This window comes from Pimephales promelas, chromosome 24, assembly GCF_988280905.1.
Source record: "Pimephales promelas chromosome 24, fPimPro1.hap1.1, whole genome shotgun sequence".
NCBI lineage: Eukaryota > Metazoa > Chordata > Actinopteri > Cypriniformes > Leuciscidae > Pimephales > Pimephales promelas.
In genome coordinates, this window is record NC_142792.1 from 15227487 (window position 1) to 15250941 (window position 23455).

The following is a 23455-nucleotide window of genomic DNA, read 5'->3' on the forward strand; positions in this document are numbered from 1 at the left end:
CACATTTAAATCCTCAGTCTTAAATATTTGGTTATGCCCTTTAGGAAAATAGCTTTACTTTCTTCTTCCAAAAGTTTCGTCTCACCTCACACAGCTAATTATGAACCTTTTGAAAGGTCAAATGTCGCAGACCTTTTCGGGAAACACTTGTCATTGTGGTGCCAGTGGGTCGGCACTGTTGTCTGTGAAAGTAAGGCAAATAGTGTGAATCCTAAAATGAATCCTAACCTTCGACCTCTCTAACGTAAGTCTATCTCCGTTCCCCTGAAATGATCCGATTTTTCTGGATTTAACGTGTGAGTGAGAAAATTCCCGTAATGATAAGTGTCTTTGAAGAGAGCTTTTACTCAAGAGTGTTTCATTTTCCTGAGTGTGTATGTGGAATTGCATTAGGGAGAAGGAGAGTCTTTAAATGCGTCCATTAGTCCATATGCGCATCTATTTGTTTGTGTATGTGTGTAATGAGTCAGTCTCGGTGGTGTAAAGACAGTCTGTGCAACACAGGAAGCCAGCATGTCTTCCATATCTGCAGAAAACAAGGACTTATACATCTGAAGGACGCCACATACTCACCTTGAACGCACTCCAGGTAAGCTGTGCCTGCCAGGCAGATCTCATTAAAAAAAATCTTCAAGATCTGGATTTATTGCTCACGATCAGTTACTGCTTGTAAATGGAAGCCGTTCAGATGCTTCATGGCACTTTTATCTTGGTTATCGTGTAACGTTGTGCTTGGTTAATCGCCACAGACCTTTACGGCAGACAAATAAATTTAACCATCATTTTCTCACATGGTAATTTGAAAATTGTTTTCTTCTCCTTAGCCATTTTTAGCCAAAAAATGAAGCCTCCAATACTGCTGTTTTGGATTTTTGCTGTGCGTGTACACACTTTTGTGCTCCAGCCGAGTAAGTGTTCATTCACTATTTTACTCATTTAAATTATTTACTCATTATTAAATTATTACTTTACTTAATATTTTGTTAGGTCTTTGTTTTAAGGTTAAGTACAGAATTCTGACATGCACTGTCTTGGACTAAGAAACATGCATTATGTTCAATTCAAATATTATTGTATTATGAACAAAATGGTGTAGTTTGTCAGTAACATCCCTACATAATGGCTCTAAGTGCAGTTATTTAATCATGTAATGTAGATTTCCCAAATGATCTTTCTATTTTAAATGTTTATAGTAAAATGTATTATGTATTTAAATGTCCTAAAAGCAACTGAATCATTTATTTGTGAGGAGTAAAGTGTTTGTAATGTTCACATTTGTGAATTAAATCTTATAGGTGTAAATGTGACAGTCCTGCGGAATGTATCCGTAGAAGGTGATCTTTGGGCCGAACAGAGACTTGATCGGTTGATGGAGGCTCTCAGCACTGGAAAGGAGAAAAAAAGTGAAGAAAAAGCCACAATCCAAGTGGTGGATGAAGAAACAGACACATTTCACAGTAAGAGAACCGAAGAGCATGATATGAAGAAAACAGAAAGCGAGAAACAAACAAGAGGGCACACAGAAAGTCAATTAATAAAGAAGGAAGTCAAAGAAAAAGAGGATCAGCCAGGACAAAATTTGTCGGATGCATTCTTAGCCAAACCCGTCCTCATTGCATGGAATACCACCTATTTACAAGAAGTGGAGGGTGAGGAACATCTATCTCCAACAGTCAATCAATATACCACTCCTGCCATGGCCACTGCCTTCCAACCTGTCCTGCACTTGCTTAAAGAATCAGTTACTCTACTTCCATCATCCCCCTCCACATCTCAAAGACAAGCAACTGCTGAGACCTTGTCTATCATAAACAAAAATGCACTTTCATCTAAAACTACAGTTCACATTGTAAATTCAACTGCTGAGGCAATGGAAACCACCTTACTAGTAAATGGAAGCAGCACGATTGATGACCTTAAAGTGGAACTCTACGTAACGAATGGCTCTAAACTTCACCCACTGGAGGAAGTGAGTGTTGATGTCACAGCAATGGCAGCAAGGGCAGGGCCCACTGCAAAGGCCCCTCCGAGTACTTTTTTGGCAAAACTCCCCAAAAAAGCAGGAGGTGCCAAACCTAAGGACAATACAACACTAAAAGCGAAGAAAAAAAAGGCAATCAAAAGAAAGGTGAAGAAAACACCCAAAGTTTTGAAAAAAGCAAAAAAGGCAAAAAAGTTCAAACGAGAGCGGAAATTGAAGCCAACAACACCTTCGTATTTTCCCTATTTTGAAGATCACTACTGTCCATCAGAATGTTCCTGCTATGGGAGGTATGTTTCTGCTACAGTAGGTCTTAAAACAACATGCTTAAAGCAACACTAAGTATGATTTTTTACCTTAAAATAATGTTTCCAAAATCGTTTCAGTGGTTCATCAAGTCGTAACAGAGCAAAAGGCACTTATGCCTCCGCTTTGCGGTCCTATAACCACGCTATGTAAGATTGGCAGATCATGTCGATGTTTCTGTAGTTCTAATAAGACATTAGCCTGGCTAACGCCAGACCACGTATCATTAGCCCCTTTTTCACCAAAGCATTTTGAGAGCTGGTGCCTTCACGCGAACCAGTTCTTTGTGTTACGACAGCCAAAGAACCAGTTCGCGGCCGTGAAAACGGGTTCCAAAGCGGCACCAACTCTTTGCTGGACTAGAACCGTTTTTTTAGCACGTCATGCTTACGTCGGGGGCTGGGGCGGGTTTAGATGTGTTCTAAACATATTTTCTGACCATCGCAAAGCCAGGAGAAACTGTAGAAACACGCAAGTGTTTTTATTTTATTTTTTTTGTTTGAAACATAAGCAAAGAAGATAACTGTCACGATATAGAACAAATAAATGGAAAGAAAAAAGACACAAGACAGGGATACATAACTTATCAGAAAAGATTACAAATCAAACGAAAAGATTAAAAGACTTTTATATTTCAATTGTTTTTTAAAGTTTTCTTGGCACACGAGTTAGAGATAATCCCAAAGCGGTTTCTAGCGACGTACACAGTGACGTAACGACGTCGTTCCCTGGGCGCTCTAGTAGTCAGTGGAAAAACAAACAGGTTCTGAACGGGTTCGCAAGTTGAACCAACTCCGAACCAACTTTGAACCAGCACCAGTTCCAAACCAGTTCTTTTTGGGTGGAAAAGTGGGTAATTGAGAATGAAACGTGGTCTGGAAACCACATGTTAAATTTCTCGCATTTGTGGCGTGGTTTACGAATGCCCAGAGCCGTATTATTGGGTGCTACGAATGTCTATCAAATGGGCCTGTACATCTATCAAATGCACCTGTGCTCCCTCCCTGTTCTGTGATTGGTTCCCTATTTCAGGGGAAAATTTGGTTCATGGCATCCAGACTGTGAATAAAACCGCGCTGCGGCAAGGCGGAATGAGGAAACCCATGAGGCTAATGAGACATAAGAAAACTACAAATTTGACTTGCTTTACATCAAGCGTTACAATAGTCATTATTTTGTTTTTCTTCGTTTCTGATTTCGCAAAACATCATACTTCAATGAAATCATGCAACATACTCAACCTTGTCTGTGGACTTCGTTCATTCCAAAGCCGGTGCTGGATAAACAACGAGCGTGTGAGGGAGGCTAAATTATTTACGACAGCGGTAATGGACAATTCTGCTTCCAAACCTATTGGGCGACCGCAGAGGAAAAGTTACTTGGTGTTGCTTTAAGAATTTTCCTTATGCTACTGAGTACTGCTTCAATTTCTAAGCTTTAATTTGACATGTTCCATGACCTCTTGTTTTTCAGGGTTGTGCAGTGTTCCGACAAAGATTTGGGAAAAATACCATATGGAATTCCATACAACTCCCGTTACATCCTCTTAATGAACAACCACATCGATAGCATTCAGTTGAACTTGCTCTCCGGGTACAACTCCATGGAGTTCTTGGTGTTAAGCAACAACCGTTTAACAGATGCGTCGATCGAGGGTTCCTTCGAAGGGACCCAGGGCCTGAAGAGACTATACGTGGAGCGGAACCTTCTCCGAAGCATTCCCACCGACCTGCCAGTTACTCTCGAGGAACTACGGTTGGATGGGAACCAGATAAGTGTGATGTCTGATGCAGCCTTCGTACGCTGCCCAGGTCTTCTGATCCTCAGCCTGAGCAACAACAGCCTGGGGAACAAATCGTCTACCATCCCTCCGGGAGTTCTTCTTCCTTTGGGCAAACTTCGAACACTTACACTTTCCTACAACCAGCTTTCCTCTGTTCCGCTGCAGCTGCCCCTCAGTCTTCAAGAACTCTACCTCAGAGGCAACCGCATTCAAAGTCTTCAAGGCGACATGTTCTGGGGTGTGGCGGAGCTGCAGGTGCTGGATCTAAGTGCAAATAGATTGACCAATAAAGGACTTGGGAAAGCAGCACTACAGAATGCCAGTAACCTTGAGAGTTTAAATTTAGAGGGCAATTCTTTGAAGCAGGTTCCTCACAATCTACCCATGACCATAAAGACCCTCAACTTGGAAGGAAACTTAATTTCTAGCATAACTAAGGATGCTTTTATTTCAATGTCTCAGTTGGAGCACCTAGGACTAGCAAGAAACAAGATCACCAAGGTGGCCCTTGGTGCCTTCCGAGTTCTTCCACTTCTGCATCAGCTAGACATGAGTCACAACGCCTTACAACAGGTTCCACGGCAGCTCCCATTGTGGCTGCACTCTGCAACATTTGCGAACAACAAGATCCATGCAATTCCAAGTGATGCTTTCTGTTGGGGTCGAGGCAACGAGTCTCCCCTTAGCCGCCTGGTCAAGGTGCACCTGGAATATAACATGATAGATCTGGGCCACTTGAACACATTGGCGTTCCGATGCCTCCGAGGCTTTCAGGTGGTTCAGTTTTACTAAACTAAACTGATTGGGAAGCACTTGGTTTTTCTTTCTTGTCTCGACTGAAATCCTTTAACAGAGCCAAGCGGCATCTGGTATGAAGGCATCCTTTATTTTTTGATAAAGACGAATGAAGAGTCTGAAATTTGCAATTAGTGATATACTGTAGACTGTAAATGTCATATGGGGCACAAATTGTATCCAGGCACTGACCTTACAAAATAGGATTGTGTAGTGTGTTGCTTTCTACAAATAAAGGGATGGGGACACGGTTTTGAGTCCAGTCTGAGTCACCATCCTTTCCTGATGTCCATTTCCTTATACCTTCCTTTTGTTGCGTCACTGATTTTATCAAATAAAATCCCAAAAAATAACCGAAATTTAATGTCTGTGTCTTGGGGGACTAGACTTCCACAAGATGCAGTGATGTTTGCGATTGTTACATCACTGAAATGTGACTAGTTATTCAACACCAGAGACAACAAGGCTGTTTTGCTAGGACAAATCTCAAGACAGTTCTTTTAAAGGATAATTCCGTTATTTAACACCTTGAGTATATTTTGTAGTTTATTTTGAATGAAATAGAGTGGTGGACTTAGAAATTTTGACAATGGGTCCTGTCTCGACTTTTTGACTATTTTAGAATCGCCTGGGACTGCGTTAGACTGGGTGTCTATGGGCATGCACAAACATGTCCTTAAAACAACCCTTAACGTTCATTTTCAAAACTGTGCAACTCACCGAGTGGTTGGTGGTGTTCGTTGATTTTCTGAAATAAGTAGCGTAGCGAAATACCGTTTCTGTCGTGTTTTATTTGTAAATTTTTTTTAAATCGCATCTGCTGGAGGACTCAGTGCTCGTTGATATTACTGCGCTAGCTCCCGGGAACGGAAAGGGGTCTGTTTACATTTGGTTGTAGTCTTTTCGCTCGGTTCTCCGTTTCTCCGTCTCTCAGAAGGCTAGCGTGAGCAGAACAACTGTGCTCCCAGACTTTTTTTACGGTGCGCTAGACACTGTATTCTGTACAGCGTCCTGGTTGTCGCCATCAAGTGGTCGGGAGTGTGCTAACGCTTCAGACTCAAATATCGAGCGGAAGTTTATACGCGGTTGTGAGGTATCTGGATCAATAGTTCCACAATAGCAAACAACACGGATTGAAAGCATACATAGCGCCGATATATTTGTTTTTAATCATCAACGAACACCACCAACCACTCGCTGAGTTGCACAGTTTTGAAAATGAACGTTAAGGGTTGTTTTAAGGACATGTTTGTGCATGCCCATAGACACCCAGTCTAAAGCTGTCACAGGCGATTCTAAAATAGTCAAAAAGTCGAGACAGGACCCATTGTCAAAATTTCCACCACTCTATTTCATTCAAAACAAACTACAAAATAGACTCAAGGGGTTAAATACAGGAATTATCCTTTAAGATGATATTGATGTTTCATAATTGTATTGCATAAAGTGTATTACCTATTAAAATAAAACACCCAGTTTCTAACTTGGTAGTCTACTTTATCTCTCTCTCTCTCTTGCCAATATTATATCAGCACTGATTTGCCTAAGTGGTTCTTCATGACCTTTCATAGCTCAAGGGCACACTGCAAAGATAAACTATTTAAAAATCCGAATTTTCAATTTGTTGCTTGCTTAATTTTTCTTGGAAAATGCTTGGCAGGGTTTGCTGCTTGGCTGTGGTTATTCTTTCCAGATTTGAATTGAAGAAAACACATTATTCCGAATTTGGCCAGAGTTAACTTGGCTGTTTCTTTCTTTCTTTTCTTACACAGTCCATTTACGCCAATGCATCCAATTATGCATGTGTGTGTTTAAGAAAGTAATCCACTGCAAACAAACATGTTTGGTTGAAAGTTGTTGAGTGTCCTCTTACTCCAGTTTATGCACACAGGATGATTCAGTATTAAGGACAATAGACACCTGTACTCGGTCGTATTCACCAATAGGTGGCAGAAGAGTACATTTAAAAAAAAATGCTGCATAATACAAAACTTTGAACCATTTTCCCCTCCTAGTTATTCTAAAATGAATTGCAGTTCTATTCATATGTTCTATTAAAACATTTTATTTCTGTCTGCGGATTGTATACGGCTCTGCTCCCCTCCAAAATACGCATCAGCTAATGACTGTTCTTTAAAATTGAACATTTGCCCCCAAAATCTTGAATACTTGTGGACATTAATTTAACCTGACCTGTTAAAACAGATATGACGTGCCTGGTCAAAGATATGACTAGTCTTTTTGACACGGCGCTGCCAAAGTCTTGAGGTCTTTACTTTCAATTAAGTGAGACTTTTTAAGCAAACCATATGAGTGTGTGTAAGTGGAGAATGAGTCAGGGAATACAAAGAGGAGGTTGAAGAGGGGGGTAGGGGGTGACAAAGTGAGAGAGAAATGAGATGGAAAGAAAGCAAATAGGAGCTTCATGTGTAGGGTTGGTGAATTCCATCTGTCTAATAATGCAGGAAAGCTACGTGGCACTGGGAGACAGCTGGAGAAAGAGAGAGAGGGAGAGAGAGAGAGAGGGAAAGAAGGAAGACAGAAAAAAAGAAGGATTTTAGGAAGGTGAAGGACTCTTCCAGAACCTCCCTACAGTCCAGCAGGACCCTGACCCCATATAATTTATTTTTCTGATACATTTTTAAATTTTACTGTTTTGCTTTTTACATGTTCAGTTGATTTTACTATAACCAGCCCAATGTGTGTGTGTTTTTTTTACTATTTCCAAATATGAGGGTGGGTAAGCTGTGACACGTTTTCCTCAAGTTGTCCACTAAGCAAGGAAAAATGAAAAAGCATATTCTCCTAATTATTTGTCAGGATGTCTTCTATGAACTAAAATGATAAAGAATCAGCTATAAGTAAAGCCCATAGAAATATGACTTCTATAGTGACACAATTTACCAAAGTGGTAAGCTGAATTATTATGTAATATCTACAATACAATATATATGTAAAATACATTTATCAAAAATGACTAATACATCCCATTCCAAAATCACATTAGAAATAAAGCAACAATAATCCATTTTATCCACCTTGTAAAAAAAGTCTTTTATACTTTTCACATGTGTATCTGTCAATCACAGGTAGTGATGATAATTTATATACTATTTATGCTCAATTTAGCAATCAACGTGGCACAATTTACCGCTGTTACTTCACACCCTACTTTCCCCTACATTTATTATTTGACATTTTTTATTAAAGAGGAATAGCCCCTTGAGATGAGCCATCTCGTTTTCGAGGGGGTCCTCGATTCTAGCTTCAAATAATTACTTTTTTTTCCAGGAACATTTAATGATTTAACACAAATATTTCTTTATCACTCTTCCTCCATATTTCCAGTTAACGCTTTGAATGGGTGAATGATTAGAGTGTGCGACTTGCATAAATTTAAATGTGAGCTAAGATAGGGCATATTCAGAAACAAACATTATTCGAATCTGTCCTCAGACTCATCTTCAAATCTTGTGAACCCAACGACTGTTCCAGTGCCTGAAAATTCAGTTGCTTGAAGTAAACAGTTCAGCACAGTAAATTCAAAAGAAAAGGAAATTCTGAAAATAATGAGGATCACATTAACTACAAAAGCTTTCCTGCTCTTTTAATGCTAATGCTAACATCTGTGATTCCAGTAGGTTTTAGTCTAGCCTGTGGCGTTTAATGAACAGAGGGCCTGAACTCAGAATGTCTGCAAACACAAAGCCAGGAAATGAAACCCCACCCTGGAAAAGGAAAAGGAATAAATGGATAAAGACAAAGCGTCTCTCCAGGTCAATAAACAGAAAATCAGGTCAATACTGGTCACTAGAACCTGTTAGATGTGGGATGACATTTTTTTGTGGGATGACAAAAAAACTAGTTTGACCGATCTTTCTGTTCTTCTGTGGTGCTTCCAACATTATTTGGACTCTTGTTTGATACATACAGTATCTTGGGTTTGTCCTCATTATTTACGTCGCTTTAGATAAAATGTCTGCTACAATCAGATCAACGTTTTGATTGAACTAACAAGTAAAATATCACAAGTGTGCATTTATACTTTAACCGCTGGATAAAACTCGACTGTAAATTTTATTAATCACTTTATCTAATCTAATCACTTGAAGAGCAAAAGACAACATGATACAAAATGGCTTCCCACACATAATCTGCTCACTTCATTTCTAGTATGACTTTACAAATTTGTTGTGTGGCCCTTGAGATTAATGGCCACTATACAATCTAAAGCTGAGTGCTATTACTGCAGCTGAAGTGAGGTGGCGCTTGAGTCAGTGGAGAGGAGAAGGAGAGAGAGAGAGAAATGGGCGGGAGGTGACTGAGCAAGAGAGTAAGAGTCAAAGACAGAACCATGGGAGCCAGACGGACCTCTATACACTCACACCCACTTGTACATATGGACACATGTATGTTTGCACTTACAGCCTCCCGATCTCTCTCTCACCATCACCTTTTCTCTTTTTCTCAACCCTCATGTTGAGACAAACAGTTTGGACACAACGTGTCTGCGATCCGGCAAATGGAAAGTCTCTCATTTAAACATACAGGCTCCCCAAGAGGGCCACTGTGTTTACTATTTTTTAGATTAGCAGTTCATACAATATATACATATGAGTTTTAATGAAGCAGTTTTCTCAGTCGTGGAAAGCTCCATGCAGGAGTACTGCATGTGGTCAAGCCACGCCTCCTCTCTTGTGCACAGTGTCTCTGTGTGTATGATACAGGATTGGCTCATCTCAGGTTATTTAAAATAATAAAAAAAAAACATTAGAAGACCTTTTATTTGTAGCTTGGTTATTATTATTAGCTGCGTTAAACTGGTAATATGTAATTGTATACGTAAACTTATATTATCAATTTCACACAAAGAGCAAAATGGATATTTTCCAGCCATAGAAACATTCACTGAGTGACGTAAACAAGGTTAACAGCCATTAACAGTGGTATTATAGGGTCAGACTGCCAGTCTGAAAGGTCAAAGGTCAGTATGCTTGTTTTACACCCTGCCTGGTTTTATCAATACATGTTGCCTGTGAGGTCGGATTACAAGACCCTTGAGCATTCAGGTGTCCTCTTTCGGGTCTTTATGAGAATTCCACATTTCTACACTGTATTTCCAAAGCGTTTTACTAGTAAAGGATGCCATTGTGAAGAAGAAAAAGAAAGAAAACCAAGAAAATGTACTTTTTATTTAAAAACTGATCAGGACAGGGGTTTGTCTCACCATATTTGTCTTGTTTTCTTTGTCCCATCCTTTTTTTTTTTAATATATATATATATATATATATATATATAATAAATATAAATAAATATAATAAATATATAATAAATATATCACCTTTGTAAAACCTGATGAGTTACAGTAGTTCAACTCAAACCGTATGAGGAAACCGATTGCCTTAAGTCATTTAAGTTTATTAACTCACACAATTTAAGCATAAAAAAATTGATTTGTTTCCAAGTAACTCAATAACTTATTGTTAAGATAACTTGGGTAAATAAAGTTAATAGTACTAATTAGTTACTATAACTTAAATATATGAAGTACACTGTAAACCCGAATAAGTTGGCAGAACTCAAATCACTTTTAATAGTATAAACTTAGCTTTAAAAGCTAATCTGCTGACGTAGTAATCATCAAATTCTTCTAAATTAGCATAACAAAACATTAATCACTAAATCTCACACTTAGCGTTATTCTTACAAAAAAAACATTATATTGCACTTAATTTTAGCATTAACACTCTCTTTCGAGTGCCATCGGCAAAGCATGCTAGGAAATAGTATCCCAGCCATTTCAGTTAAACTTAAGTTCGTCTAAATTAAAATAAATAATTTCATTAAACTCAAAACAATGAAAAAGTTCAGTTTACTTAAAATATATCAGTTCTGTGAACTTGAAACACACCATGTGGACCATGACACACACCAAGGTGTGTTTTTACTTTTTTAATTGATCAACTTACAGTTTTTCCTTGAAAAAGTCAAATTTTGATACCCAAAACTTCATAGCAACATATCTCTCTCCCTTTTTGTTGTTGTTGTTGTTGCTCTGTGCTCTGTTCATTAAAAAGATGTTGTAGAACAGAATGTTACTCTTTGAGTAGACATTACCTAAGCACTAAAGTTTACGCATGTCCTCCCAATTTTCTGTAATTTCTTCCTTTTAATGCTGTCTTGTGTACGTCACTGGGAATTAGGACGGTGGCTTCATTAGCTGAGGGCGAAATGCTTGTGAAAACGCTCAGATGGTTTGGCGTTTGCCACTAGGAAGTTGATGCGTTCATGACGCAGCTTTTTCTAGGCCTGTAGACTTTCAGTAATGTGATCTCCAGCTGTGGCAGACCAGTTTGTAAACTTTACTGTGCTGTTTGCTTGCAAGGAGGTTTACCGCACTGCACTGCACATCTAGTGATTCATATCACTCTTCACAACATTCAGCTTTTAAAACTATAACATTATAAAGACGAAGCCAAGAAATCAGAGACTTCGTAAACTTCGATTCATCAGCAATGAACACTTATTAATGGTGCATCTAAAAGTGTATTACAAGTCATACATGTCTGTTTGGGCAAGTACCAGGCCTTCAGAAGAAACTAGGATGTGATCTTGGAGATAATTATTGTTTAATGTGTTTCCTGCATCTCACTGAGGCAGCCTGGAGGGATCTTTAATAATTGTGTGTGTGTGTGTGTGTGTGTGTGTGTGTGTGTGTGTGTGTCAAGTCATGTTATTCACACAGGCTTTGATATACCATCTGGCATTTAATGGTGATTTTAGCAGGCTCATTTTTATTTAGCTTTCAGACCTCTCAGTATCTTGTTTGTTCAAATGTTCAATAATGCATTTTTTTTAAATGTTATTGAAAGAAATCTCTTATGCTCAACAAGGCCACATTTATTTGATCAAAATGCAGTAAAGAGTAAAACTTAAATTAAAAATTAAAAAACTTAAATTAAATTTAAGTAAAACTTAAATAAAACTTAAACTTAAAATATATTTTATATATATATATATATATATATATATATATAAAAAATATATATTATTAAATATATATATATATATATATATATATATATATATATAATACAGTGTTGTAGTACTCGAGTCTCGGACTCGGTCTCGAGACCATTTTAATGGTCTTGGTCTTGTCATGGACTCGTGTCCATTTGGACTCGGAATTGACTCGTACTCGAACATTTTTTTTAGGACTCGGAATTATTCCCGAGTCCACTCGAGTTCAATTAAAAATGAATTATTTCATGATTATTAATGTATGTTAATAAAATATTTCTTTAAATTGATTGACACGCCCAGTGATTGGTGATTTTCTAGTGCACAACTGCGCATGACAAATTGTAATAAAATTACTTTTAACACCACCTACTATGTGGCCTTTTTACCCTAAACTGATCATATTTTTTAAACTCGAAGTAAATTCAGTAAAAAAAAAAAAAAAGGATTTCTCTAAGTAAATAAAAGTAAATTAGGTAATCAACCCTCACTGGTCTCGACTCGGACTCGACCGTCTCTGGTCTCGGACTCGACTCGACTCTCTATGGACTCGGTCTTGACTCGGACTCGACTCTCTCTGGTCTCGGTGTCGACTCGGACTCGAGTGAGGTGGCCTCGACTACAACACTGATATAATATATATTATTAAATATATATATATATATATATATATATATATATAAAATATATATATATATATATATATATATATATATATATATATATATATATGAAGAGTTCAGATGCAAAAGCCTCTAAATGCCATTTGAAATTTTCTTCTTTAATGACGATTTTTATCAAACTTGTATATTTAAGTTCAGTAATTTCACTTAAATAACAATTAATAGGTATTTATCATTGCCATTTAAGTGAAATCACTGAACTTAAATATACAAGCTTGATAAAAATGATCATTCTAGAAGAAAATTTAAAATGGCACTTAGAGGCTTTTGCATCTGAACTCTTCATATATATATATATATATATATATATATATATTATTACAATTTAATTCATGTAATATATTTTAAAATGTAATTTATTCCTGTGATGTCAAAGCTGAATTTTCATCATCATTTCTCCAGTGTCACATGCTCTTTCAGAAATCATTCTAATATGCTGATTTGGCACTCAAGAAACATTTCTTATTGTTATCATTGTTAAAAACAGTTGTGTTGCCTAATATTTTTGTGGAAACCATGGATTTTTTATCAGGATCTTTGAATAAACAGAGTTGATTTGAATCAACATAAATGTATTTACTATCACTTTTGATCAATTCATGCAATCTGCGCTTAATCAAACTATTAATTTCTTAAAAAAAATAAAATAAATCAAACATAAACCCCAATGTTAAAGTGCTAAGTGCTGGGTAAGCATGCAGTTTGAAACAGACCGTATGCTTGAGCTTCCCCATTGTGGACAGGAAGCCACATCTGTTTACCGTTATCACTCATTAAGATCATATAAACATGAAGCTGATCAGTTCATGGATCAAGTGTCTGTATATTAAGACATGTCGTCAATACATGTTTGAATACTAAACGCACGTTAATTTAATCCCTATTTAGGCTGCAGCCTTAATTAGAAATTGTATTAATCAATATTTTTGCGTTGAAAAAAACGCTCTTACAACAAGATAAATTTACACGCAATCACATAAAATATGACGATTTTTCAAACAAGACCCAATTTTGATTACAATGTGATTTTTCTTTTTGCAGCACAGCACAGTTGCTCAGATGGAGAAATGAACAGAAGCAGATGTGTTGTGTGTCGATATGAGATCAGCCTCAGGAAACAGAGCCAAGCGGAGATGAGATGAAAGGCAGAAGTGCGCTTAGGTAAGCAGACACTCTGTCATGCCAGACACGCCGCTGGATTTGTAGTGGGTAAGCAGAGTTTACACTGATCAGTTGAGATGCGAGTTACACAAAATGAATGAGCTGGGACACATGAGAGAACACGGTCTCACATATATGCAGATTAAAACTGATTCATCGTGATGTAGGACAGAAACAGCAGATCTATATCCATCAGTAAGCAACTTAACACATACATACACAAAACATGGGGTGCAAACAATTTTCACATATTTTGCTATTTCACACATAATTAGAAACAGCATGTGACACATTTAATTTAACATGACATTTTGAAGTAGATAGGGTAAGGGTACTCGCATTGGATTTTGCGAATGCCAAAAAAAGTTATTAGTTTTGCAGATATGTTACTCAGACATCATTTATAGACCTTATTCAGAGCAGCGCCATGACAGGTATGAAAGCAAGGCTGTGAAGGCTTTTGCTACGTTTGCACCTCCTGTCCAGACTAAAATGAAAAAAAACGAAGACCTAAAACGGAGAACTTTAGAAACGCTGCAGCTCCGTTTTGAGTTTTGAATATCCGGAGGGCGTTTTAGTGTGGACGAGACAAAACGGTGGACTTTAGAAACGCTGACGCAGAAGCTCACGCTCGGCTCTATGATTGGTTGTCATCAGTCATGACGTATCCTTCCCTGATTGCGCGCATGCCCAGTGTTGGTGAATGGTCACGTGATCCGCGTTTTTAGTCGTTTTAATGTGGACGGAGATCATTTCTAATACGCAGATAAAACGCTGGTGTGGACGGAGATCGTATTCGTTTTAATTCTCCGTTTTTAAACGAAAACGCAGTAGTGTGGACGGGCGACCTTAGTCGGCCGACGCATAAAAACTGTTCGACGGCCGACCGTCGGCTTGGTGTGTTCCGGGCTGAAGGCTGGTTTTGAAAATTCTTTTGTTTAGGGATTCAAAGTGACCCCTTGAAAACCACTCTTAAATCGTTGTGGCGAGTTTTGCATGGTGAAAAACATTTAAAAATGTGATAATCCAGCTTTATTAGAGTTAGGATTCATCTCTGCTTCTCAGGCTCTCTCTCACTCTTTTTTTTGTCACACTCAGTGTAAGTATGGATAACTCATTCTCTCCGAAACTCTTTAGTGGCAGCAGAAAGCAAGCCACAGGCACTTGATCTCAGTTATGAAAATGTGAAACATTCAGCCCAGAATATATGCAAACTGTAGTGCAAACACAAATAGGTCCAAGAGAAACAGACTGGGCTGCTTTTATATTCACTGGAGGATGATGGGAAATGGGCATGTGAGAGGATTCACAGTGACATCAGGATTTCATTCATCCCAGATAGACTTTGTTCACCAAAGGCAGATGTGTGGGTGACAGCAATGTAGGAGTGTGCGACATTGACAAAAAATGATATCCTGCTGTTTTCTGGGAATTTGTTGATAACGATAATTAAACAATATTTTGTTTTGTGCTGTTATCTTGACTGGTTAAGGCCTATCATTGACAGCTGACTCCCAAAGCCTTTCATATTCTGACAGAAATTTACTTTTTCACTGCATTTACGGATTTTCAGAAGCATTTTGTTTTTACCATTATATTGACTTTTTTTTCAGGCTGTTAATGCTTATGAAATCAAACAATTCCAAGAAAAATCCATTAAACAAAATCCATTTTTACTCTGCTTAAGGGGTTTGCAATTGATTTCAATTGAGCATGTTGCTAAGCTAACAAGCAAACTCTAATAAGCATGACAAAAACTTTACCCAACACACAAAAGTTGATGCGAAATTGAGTTAAGTTTGCATTTTGCTAACAACAACAACTTTTGGAATGGATTTTGAAGCCTAAAAATGCTCCCTCAATAGGTAGCTCACTAGATTCTGGAGCAAAACAATATTCAAATGTATTTTGGACAGAAACTGAATGGAGAAATATACGAAACTGTCCCATTATATTCTCTCTCTAGATAAAAACAGGCGTAGTGATGGCCAGGCGCCTATGCCTGACATACAAAGAAAGGGTTTCGTCTGGCAGTCAGTGTTACTAGGCATTCTGGGCAACGGTCATAAAGAGAAGCTGAAAGCTCCACATTTGCTCCATTCAGAACAGAGTTGAGAAAGATGGCTGACCTTCTATTCAGCCAAACTTCCTGTCAGTCATTCGACTGCCTAACGATGCACTTAGAAGCATGCCAGCCATAATGCTGGGTGGAGAATTACTCCCATAATCTTGTTGAAATGTTTTTTTGTTTTTTTTGTACAAGTTAGATATTGGTGCAATTTTTGCCTTAAAATTTTTGCTTTGTGAAACTGCTAGTTTAGATTATCTGAACTGGTGTGATAAGGCCTGCATATTGGAAAGACCAGGGAAGGATTAAAAAAAAAAAAAAACCCAAACAATAATGGTTCAAGATGTCTGGGGCAGAGCAGGGGGGTTCGGCCATTTATTCAAACTTTAGACAGGAGAGCTGAGCCAAGGCCTCGATAAAATCAACAGGATCGCAGAGGTCTGGGAATAATAAGCTAATGGGAAAGTTCATTCACGGCAAACACGAAGAGAAAAAGCAACAACATGACAAGCAATCACTTTAAAAAACAGTATCTGGAGAAACACCGTTACATGAAGGAAATACAGTACTTACTTGTGTTTTCTAACGGCATGATTAACTTTGCATCAAGCCAGAAGAAGCATCACGCTTTCTTCTGTTTTTCGGTGTGTGGACTCTAGACTGAATCTTTTTTTCCCCTCATCCCGCCCTTTCCTGACCAGCCAGACTCCAAATCTCCCCTGAATTTGTGCATTCCTCCGGTATTGCCTAATACATTTTCTTGTCAGGGTGTGAGTGCATAGTATTGTGGACTAGAGTTTGTGTGTATTGGATGTTGTTTGGGGTGTGGGCGTGTTTTTGTGTCGTTTGTGTGCGTTCAGGGTGGAAGCATCTGTTTATGTTGTTATCACTGACATTTTTTCGGTGATGCACTGCAGACGTTTGGCTCTCTTGGGACGTTTCTTCCGTCTTTCAGCTGCAGAGGAGAAAAGGCTTGCTTGTTTTTACTGTATTTTACTGATACAAACTATGAATGCGTTAGCTGGTGCTGATCACTGTTGTATTTAGCTGTTGTCCTTAATACAAGATCAATTTAATTGAGATGCAACATTATATTAAAGGAGTGGTTCACTTTAAAAAAAAAAAACCTTTTGCTGATAATTTACTCACCCCCATGTCATCCAAGATGTCCATGACTTTCTTTCTTCAGTCGAAAAGAAATTAAGGTTTTGATGAAAACATTCCAGGATTTTCTCCATATAATGGACTTCAATGGGAACCAAACGGTTCAAGGTCCAAATGAGAATTTCAGTGCAGCTTCAAAGGGCTTTAAACGACATCAGACGATGAATAAGGGTCTTATCTAGCAAAATGATCGGCCATTTAAAAAATAAATAAAACAGTTTCCTTGCTCTCTTCTTTGATGAGCGTTCGGACTCTCCTGTTTGAACTCGTTCATCAAAATGAACGAATCTTTTTTCGAGTCATGACTCGAAGGGTCCTAGGTAAGACCCTTATTCATCATCTGGTGTCGTTTAAAGCCCTTTGAAGCTGCATTGAAACTCTCATTTGGACCTTGAACCGTTTGGTTCCCAATGAAGTCCATTAAATGGAGAAAAATCTGGAATGTTTTCATCAAAAACCTTCATTTCTTTTCGACTGAAGAAAGAAAGACATGGAAATCTTGGATGACATGGGGGTGAGCAAATTATCATCAGCAATTTTTTTTTAAAGTGAACTTATCCTTTTAGATAATACAATATATATATATATATATGTGTGTGTGTGTTTTCAGATATATGCTTGGTTTCCATGTTTTATGGGGATTTTCCATAGACATTATGTTTTTTTATACAATATAAACTGTATATTCTATCACTACACAAACCTTACCCCTAAACCTACCCATCACAGAAAACTTTCTACATTTTTGCATTTTCAAAAAATATCACTTAGTGTGATTTATAAACTGTTTCCTCATGAGACCAAAAAATGTCCCCACAAAGACAAGGATTTCTGGTATTTACATCCTTGCGGGGACTTGGGACGTCTTTTGACCATACGTCAACATCCGCCTTTTTAGGGTACCCTTTAACGTCGGTTAGATGACGTTATCGAATCCTAACTCTACCCCAGACCTAAACCTACACCTAAACCTACCCCGTCACCTAACCGACGTTAAAGGTAAAGCGTCAGTTGTATGACGGCCCGGGATCGTCAACTAACCGACGTTTAAGGGTACCCTAAGGCCATTGCACACCGAGTCCGAAATTCGCATCCGAAATTTTCGCACGTTAAAAAAAAAATTCGACCTCACGTTATGTCAGTCACGCTTGCACACCGCCTCCGAAACTTTCGTCCGTCATAAAATTAATCGGATCGGGTTCGATTTTCTGCGTTTTTCGCATCCAGAGCCAGCATTTTGAGAGGTCTTTTGACAATTCAGGGCCGGGGGGAGCTCGTCCTCAAATCATTCATGCGCCGTGCTTTCAGTTTCGGTTTTCAATTCGATCAAGTGTTTATGTTCTCTTCTCTATATTGGATTATGAAATTAATAAACCTCCCCTTTCAATCAGATTGAAATTTAGGATCGAAAAAGGTGTGATTGAGCAGCCTATTCGATAACTAATGTATTATTTGGGCACAATACACAATAACAGCCTAGCTGTTCTGTCTGCCCAGCGCTTCCAACGGGCCGCGCGCGGGTGTGTGTTTGTCCGTGTGTGTGTGTCCATACCTGGTCCATTTCAGACACACTGCCAGTCTCCGTTCAGAATCGATTGGTTCACGGAAATTGGTGGTCTTGTTTTTAATATGTGGCTCTAGAATCGCTAGCAAAGCATCGAACTGTCCCACTGACATTCTGAGGTAAATTTTGAATCGCTCCGGATAAATTCGCAACTCCTTGATAAGGAAAGTCTCCTTCCTCTCGGTCTCGGCGCAATTTCAGGATTGGATGGACGTAATATTTTTTTTCTTTCTTCCCTTTTCAATAAGAGAGAGGGCAAAAATCATCCTCACTGCTTGACGAATCCATTTGGTATTTTTGCGTTTTTTCCCGCAAAGGTTTAAGAAATACGCAACGGACTCGGTGTGCAAGGTTTCTATGCGTGACGAATTTTTAAGCTGACGAACACGAAAATACGCATACGAATATTTCGTGCTCGGTGTGCAATGGCCTTAAAAGGCGGATGTTGAAAGACGTCCCAAGACGTCAGTTATATGATAACTTGGGATGAGACTGTGTTATTTTGACCCCATAACGTACAGTTTACCCACATTCCATACGCTTGCAAGTTCGACGAGACTGGTAAAGACATCACATTTTACTGTCTGTCAGGATTTTTCCATAGAATTTTTTCTCACAAATGCACTCAAAAACAAACTCACACTTATGATTCTGTTTTTCTCAGAAAACATATTTGAGCCTATTAGTTTGGTTCATTTGATTTTCTCACACACTTAAAACATCTAGATGACAATCACCCCATGCGGATCCAGCCAACCTCATACGCATCATATATCTTTTGCAACTGAACACAACATTACACGATAAAATCAATTCAAGCATTTTTAAAAACAAACAAAAAATAAAAAAAGAAGTTGAAAGTGACATTAGACAGACTGTTTTAATCTGTGCTCAAATCCAACAAAAGACCATTTCTGCTTTTTTAAATTAATATTTCACATAATTCATTCATTTATTCATGAAGAAAGGCTATAGTAAAACCATATGTACATTAAAAAAAAAAGATTCCTGGGGTGGAAAATCCTAACACTCCAGTTTAAAAGTTAAAAGGCATTGCAACAAATGCAAAGTCTCACATCATTACCATTTTTTTTTTAAAATCAGATTTGATTTGTTATTGCTTTGTAAAGGTTTATTATGCGTTTTGTTTTCTTGTATGGTCTCGCATCTACAAGGATTTCTTCAGGTCTCTGGGTTCCTTTAGTTAGGGACTGTTGGATTTATGAGCAGGTTTGTGTGGGGTTCTGTTGGGTTTTGCCTGGTTTGACATGGGTTTTATGGCTTTTTTGGGCTCTTATGACTAAAATGCCACTGCCAGCAGTAAAAAGCTGCTTGGTGTCTGATAGAAGCTATAAATCAAATCCAGACTGAACCAGAGAAACTGACACTGGATCAGCCCACTTGAAGAAAAGCAGTCTGACTCGGCCACCAACATACCAGATTTGAAATAATTAATTGCATGAAATTGTAGTTTAATAACTGAGGATAAAGTTTAGTGGTTTGTTAAATTGGTAATTGAGTTACGTAAAAAGCAATGCAGTCTGTCATCTGTCACATCTTGGCCCTCAGTACGACAAATACGCTTACAAAGATGCCTATAGGAGATTACACACATCCTGGAACACACAGTTTCATTGTAAAATCCTTGTACTGAGTTTGGCAAATCTTGCTAATAAATGTAAAGATGTGAGATATAGGATAAAGATGTAAAGATGGGATATAATCATACAAATAATAACAACACAAATCTAAAAGAAAGTGTGTAGACAGGAGGTACTTCCATACCACCCATACTTCCACAGCTGTGTTTTGTCTTAAGGCCTTGATTTCAGATGTGAGGTCTGTGTTGTTCTCTTTAGTGATTGTGGTCGGTGATACAGGGATTAGATTAGAGGAGCTTTTAATGACAGCCTTCATTCGTTTCACAAAACCAGACAAAAAAAAAAAGATTCGCATATAAATCAGTGAACAAAACATAGCCTTAAACTCACAAATATTTCAGCTGTGGCGTTTAACGCAGTCACTCCTACTCGCCACTTTGGCAGATTGAATTTCATATATATTATATACATTTTTCAATTGTAGTCTTTAAAAAAAGACATCTGAAATAATAAACTAAGTTCAGTAGTATTCAAAAATAAGGATTTTTCGATTCATAATGATACCGAAATATCTTAAATGCTTACTAATTTTTCGCAGAATAGACAGCAAGTTGACACACAAACCCGCCTGCCACCCTCCCTCAAACACATTTCATTTTCGCCTCTCATTACTAAATGAAGTTTTTTTTCACTGCTTATTGTGCTTAAACTGTCACATACACACAAAATAATGTCAAAATGCCGGTCTTGGTGACTATTCATGTTTGCTTTAAGTTAACGTGAACAGTTGAGAAAGAAAATGCGGTAACACTTTACAATACGGGTGCACTAATATACATTAATTCATACTTAACTAATGTACAGATAATCATGACTTAATATATAACTCATGAAGAACTAAACAATTAATGATTACTGCATCAGCAACTAATAAAGAGTCTATATGATTAATAGATTAAGTATTACATGAATTGCTATTAATTCAATGCGTCATTGTGTATTAATTCCTTAATAACATATTTTATGAACTAATAGTGTAAATTAATGTGTTAATTACCACAATTAGTCAAAGCTATGCACTTCAAACTTCCAGTTGTCTGCTTTAATTAATCATTAGCTAATGATTTGCAAAGGTATCATTATGTTATGACTTTACTTGTTGGGGCACATCATTATTAACTAGTCATTTAGTAATTGTAGTAATTTGCACATGAATTTGCACTAACAATGAAGTAATTAATCATGTATTAATGCATATTAGTGTACCTGTTATATTATCTGGAAGTTGAAATACAAGGCTTTGGCTCATTCTGGTAATTAACATTTTAATTAACACTATTAGTTAAAAAAATGAATTATTATGGAATGAATCCACAATTACATGTTTAATTAATAACAATTCATGTATGAACTAATGCATTAAACCTACAGACTCTTAATTAGTTCCTAATGTGGTAATCATTCATGAATAGCTTAAATAATCATTAGTTACACATTAATTCAGTATTATCTGTGCATTAGTTAACCTTAATTAATTAATGCTCATTAGTGCACCTGTATTGTAAAGTGTTACCGAAAATGCATGTGTGACAGTATAATAGTTCTGTGTGTCAGATCTTATGCCTAATATACCTAGTGGCTAGTAATTTTGAAAAAAATAGCCAAAGTGTCTGGTGAGCAGAAAGGTTAATGTCAAATATTTTCATATACACTTTTATAATACTTTTTCTAATGAAACACGACAAAAGGTGGCTTCTCAAAGACATCCCAGAACACATAATTAGTACTATTTTATAGATTTGAGTTGATTGAATATCTCTCAAAATGTGGAAGGAAGTTGTTTGTGTTCATATAGACACACTCTTACAATGTTTTGGGCTGCAATAAGTTCTTGTTGCATTAGTGACACTTTAAAACAATTCATTCAGTTGAATGAAGATGCATATTTCTGACAATATAACATACATGATGAGGAGAAACAGGAGGAACTTTAACATTCATAAATGAGTAAAAACAAAACAAAAAGAGTAATATGTTTCTCTTCCGTGGACCTGAACCCTAAAGCAAGACTTTCCATTGAGTGCTCTTAACTAATGACATTGTATTGTTTATTGTACTATAGTGGTTTATTCAATGATTGGATTGGGAACACTGCTGGGAAATTGCTGGGCGTGCAGGATTTAAGGAACAGAGATGGCCACACACACATGCTTTACAACATACTTTGCACAAGATCACGTCTCACACTTGTAAATTATCTTTACACTTTTCATTGTAGTTTAACACCCTTGTAAATGTAATTCACCCCATAGTCTATTGAATGTTGATATCTTTTGTCTTTTTGTTATGTTTTTCTTTTTTCTCTTGCTCCTCATCTTGTCCCACAGCTGTTCATTGGTCCCAGAAGCAGAAGAGGTTCAGGTTTCTCTTCTCTTCTCCGCCGTGGTTTGGTCAGCGCTCTGCCTGCAGGTTCTGATGATTTTAACAGACTCTGACCTCCCTTTTCAGATGCATTCATCACGCCTCTCGTCTGGTCTGCAGATCGGTATAAATGCCAAGCATAAGGCAGACAGAGCTGCTTCAATCTTGCCACTCTTTACTTGAACCAGTTCTGAGATTGAATCCAGATTGCTTGCAAAAAGTTGAGTCATCGGTCCTGATTCCACTTTGCATTGTGTAACTAACCTCTGAATGACGTGGGATCTCACACAACTTTCTTTTATAACAATGATTCAAAGCTTTTGTCAGGTCAGGATGTCTACAGGAAATTTTAATGGGAGTACATGGTTTTCACAGGCCCGATTTATGGGTAGCTGACGTGAAATATTCTTTGGAAAGATTGCATGTCCTGCAGTGCGACATGCTATACGGCATGTACAACTATTTCAGATGCTTGATTTAATACTTTATATCATATATATATATATATATATATATATATATATGTGTGTGTGTGTGTGTGTGCCTTTTCCCCTTTGGTCTTAAAGCCCAGCATAGCCAATAACTTCCTCTCTTCCTTTTGACTTTTAGTGTAATAGTTTCCACATTAGGGTTTATAGCTTGCGTGTGTATGCAGACATGCAGCCAAACAGCCATTGACACCAGCAGGGACCCTTGTGTCAACTATCCTTTAGAGAGTACTGGTGGTGTTAAAGATAATCTCATACATCATCTGTAACCTGCTTTGATCCCATTGGTTAATTATGGAATGGACTGCACAGAAAAAGAAATCAGATTTGCTGAAGGAAAAAATAAATTTCACTCATTCATTCATTCATTTGCCAGCAAAAACATCCCATCAGTGAATATATTTAGCATCATTAAGTGCA

General features: G+C 37.6%; 1 protein-coding gene and 1 long non-coding RNA gene across 2 annotated transcripts in view; both read left to right on the forward strand.

The window, feature by feature from the left end:
- Window positions 1-14196, forward strand: part of LOC120477058 (uncharacterized) — a 101856-nt gene extending 87660 nt beyond the window's left edge. The window contains exon 3 of the long non-coding RNA XR_016149806.1: window positions 13610-14196. This is a non-coding gene — a long non-coding RNA (uncharacterized LOC120477058). The remainder of the gene's footprint in view (window positions 1-13609) is intronic.
- On the forward strand, window positions 408-5207 carry wu:fc23c09 (podocan-like protein 1). The gene is made up of 3 exons (XM_089127108.1): window positions 408-908; window positions 1296-2271; window positions 3761-5207. Exons 1-3 carry the CDS (start codon window positions 842-844, stop codon window positions 4860-4862), a joined length of 2145 nt encoding a protein of 714 aa, XP_088983234.1. The 5' UTR covers window positions 408-841; the 3' UTR covers window positions 4863-5207.
- Window positions 14197-23455: the final 9259 nt, after the last annotated feature.

Coding starts and splice junctions, on each gene's coding strand:
- wu:fc23c09 (XM_089127108.1), top strand. CDS start 842: ATGAAGCCTCCAATACTGCTGTTTTGGATTTTTGCTGTGCGTGTACAC. Junction 909..1,295: donor CACTTTTGTGCTCCAGCCGA/GTAAGTGTTCAT, acceptor TAAATCTTATAG/GTGTAAATGTGACAGTCCTG. Junction 2,272..3,760: donor GAATGTTCCTGCTATGGGAG/GTATGTTTCTGC, acceptor CTTGTTTTTCAG/GGTTGTGCAGTGTTCCGACA.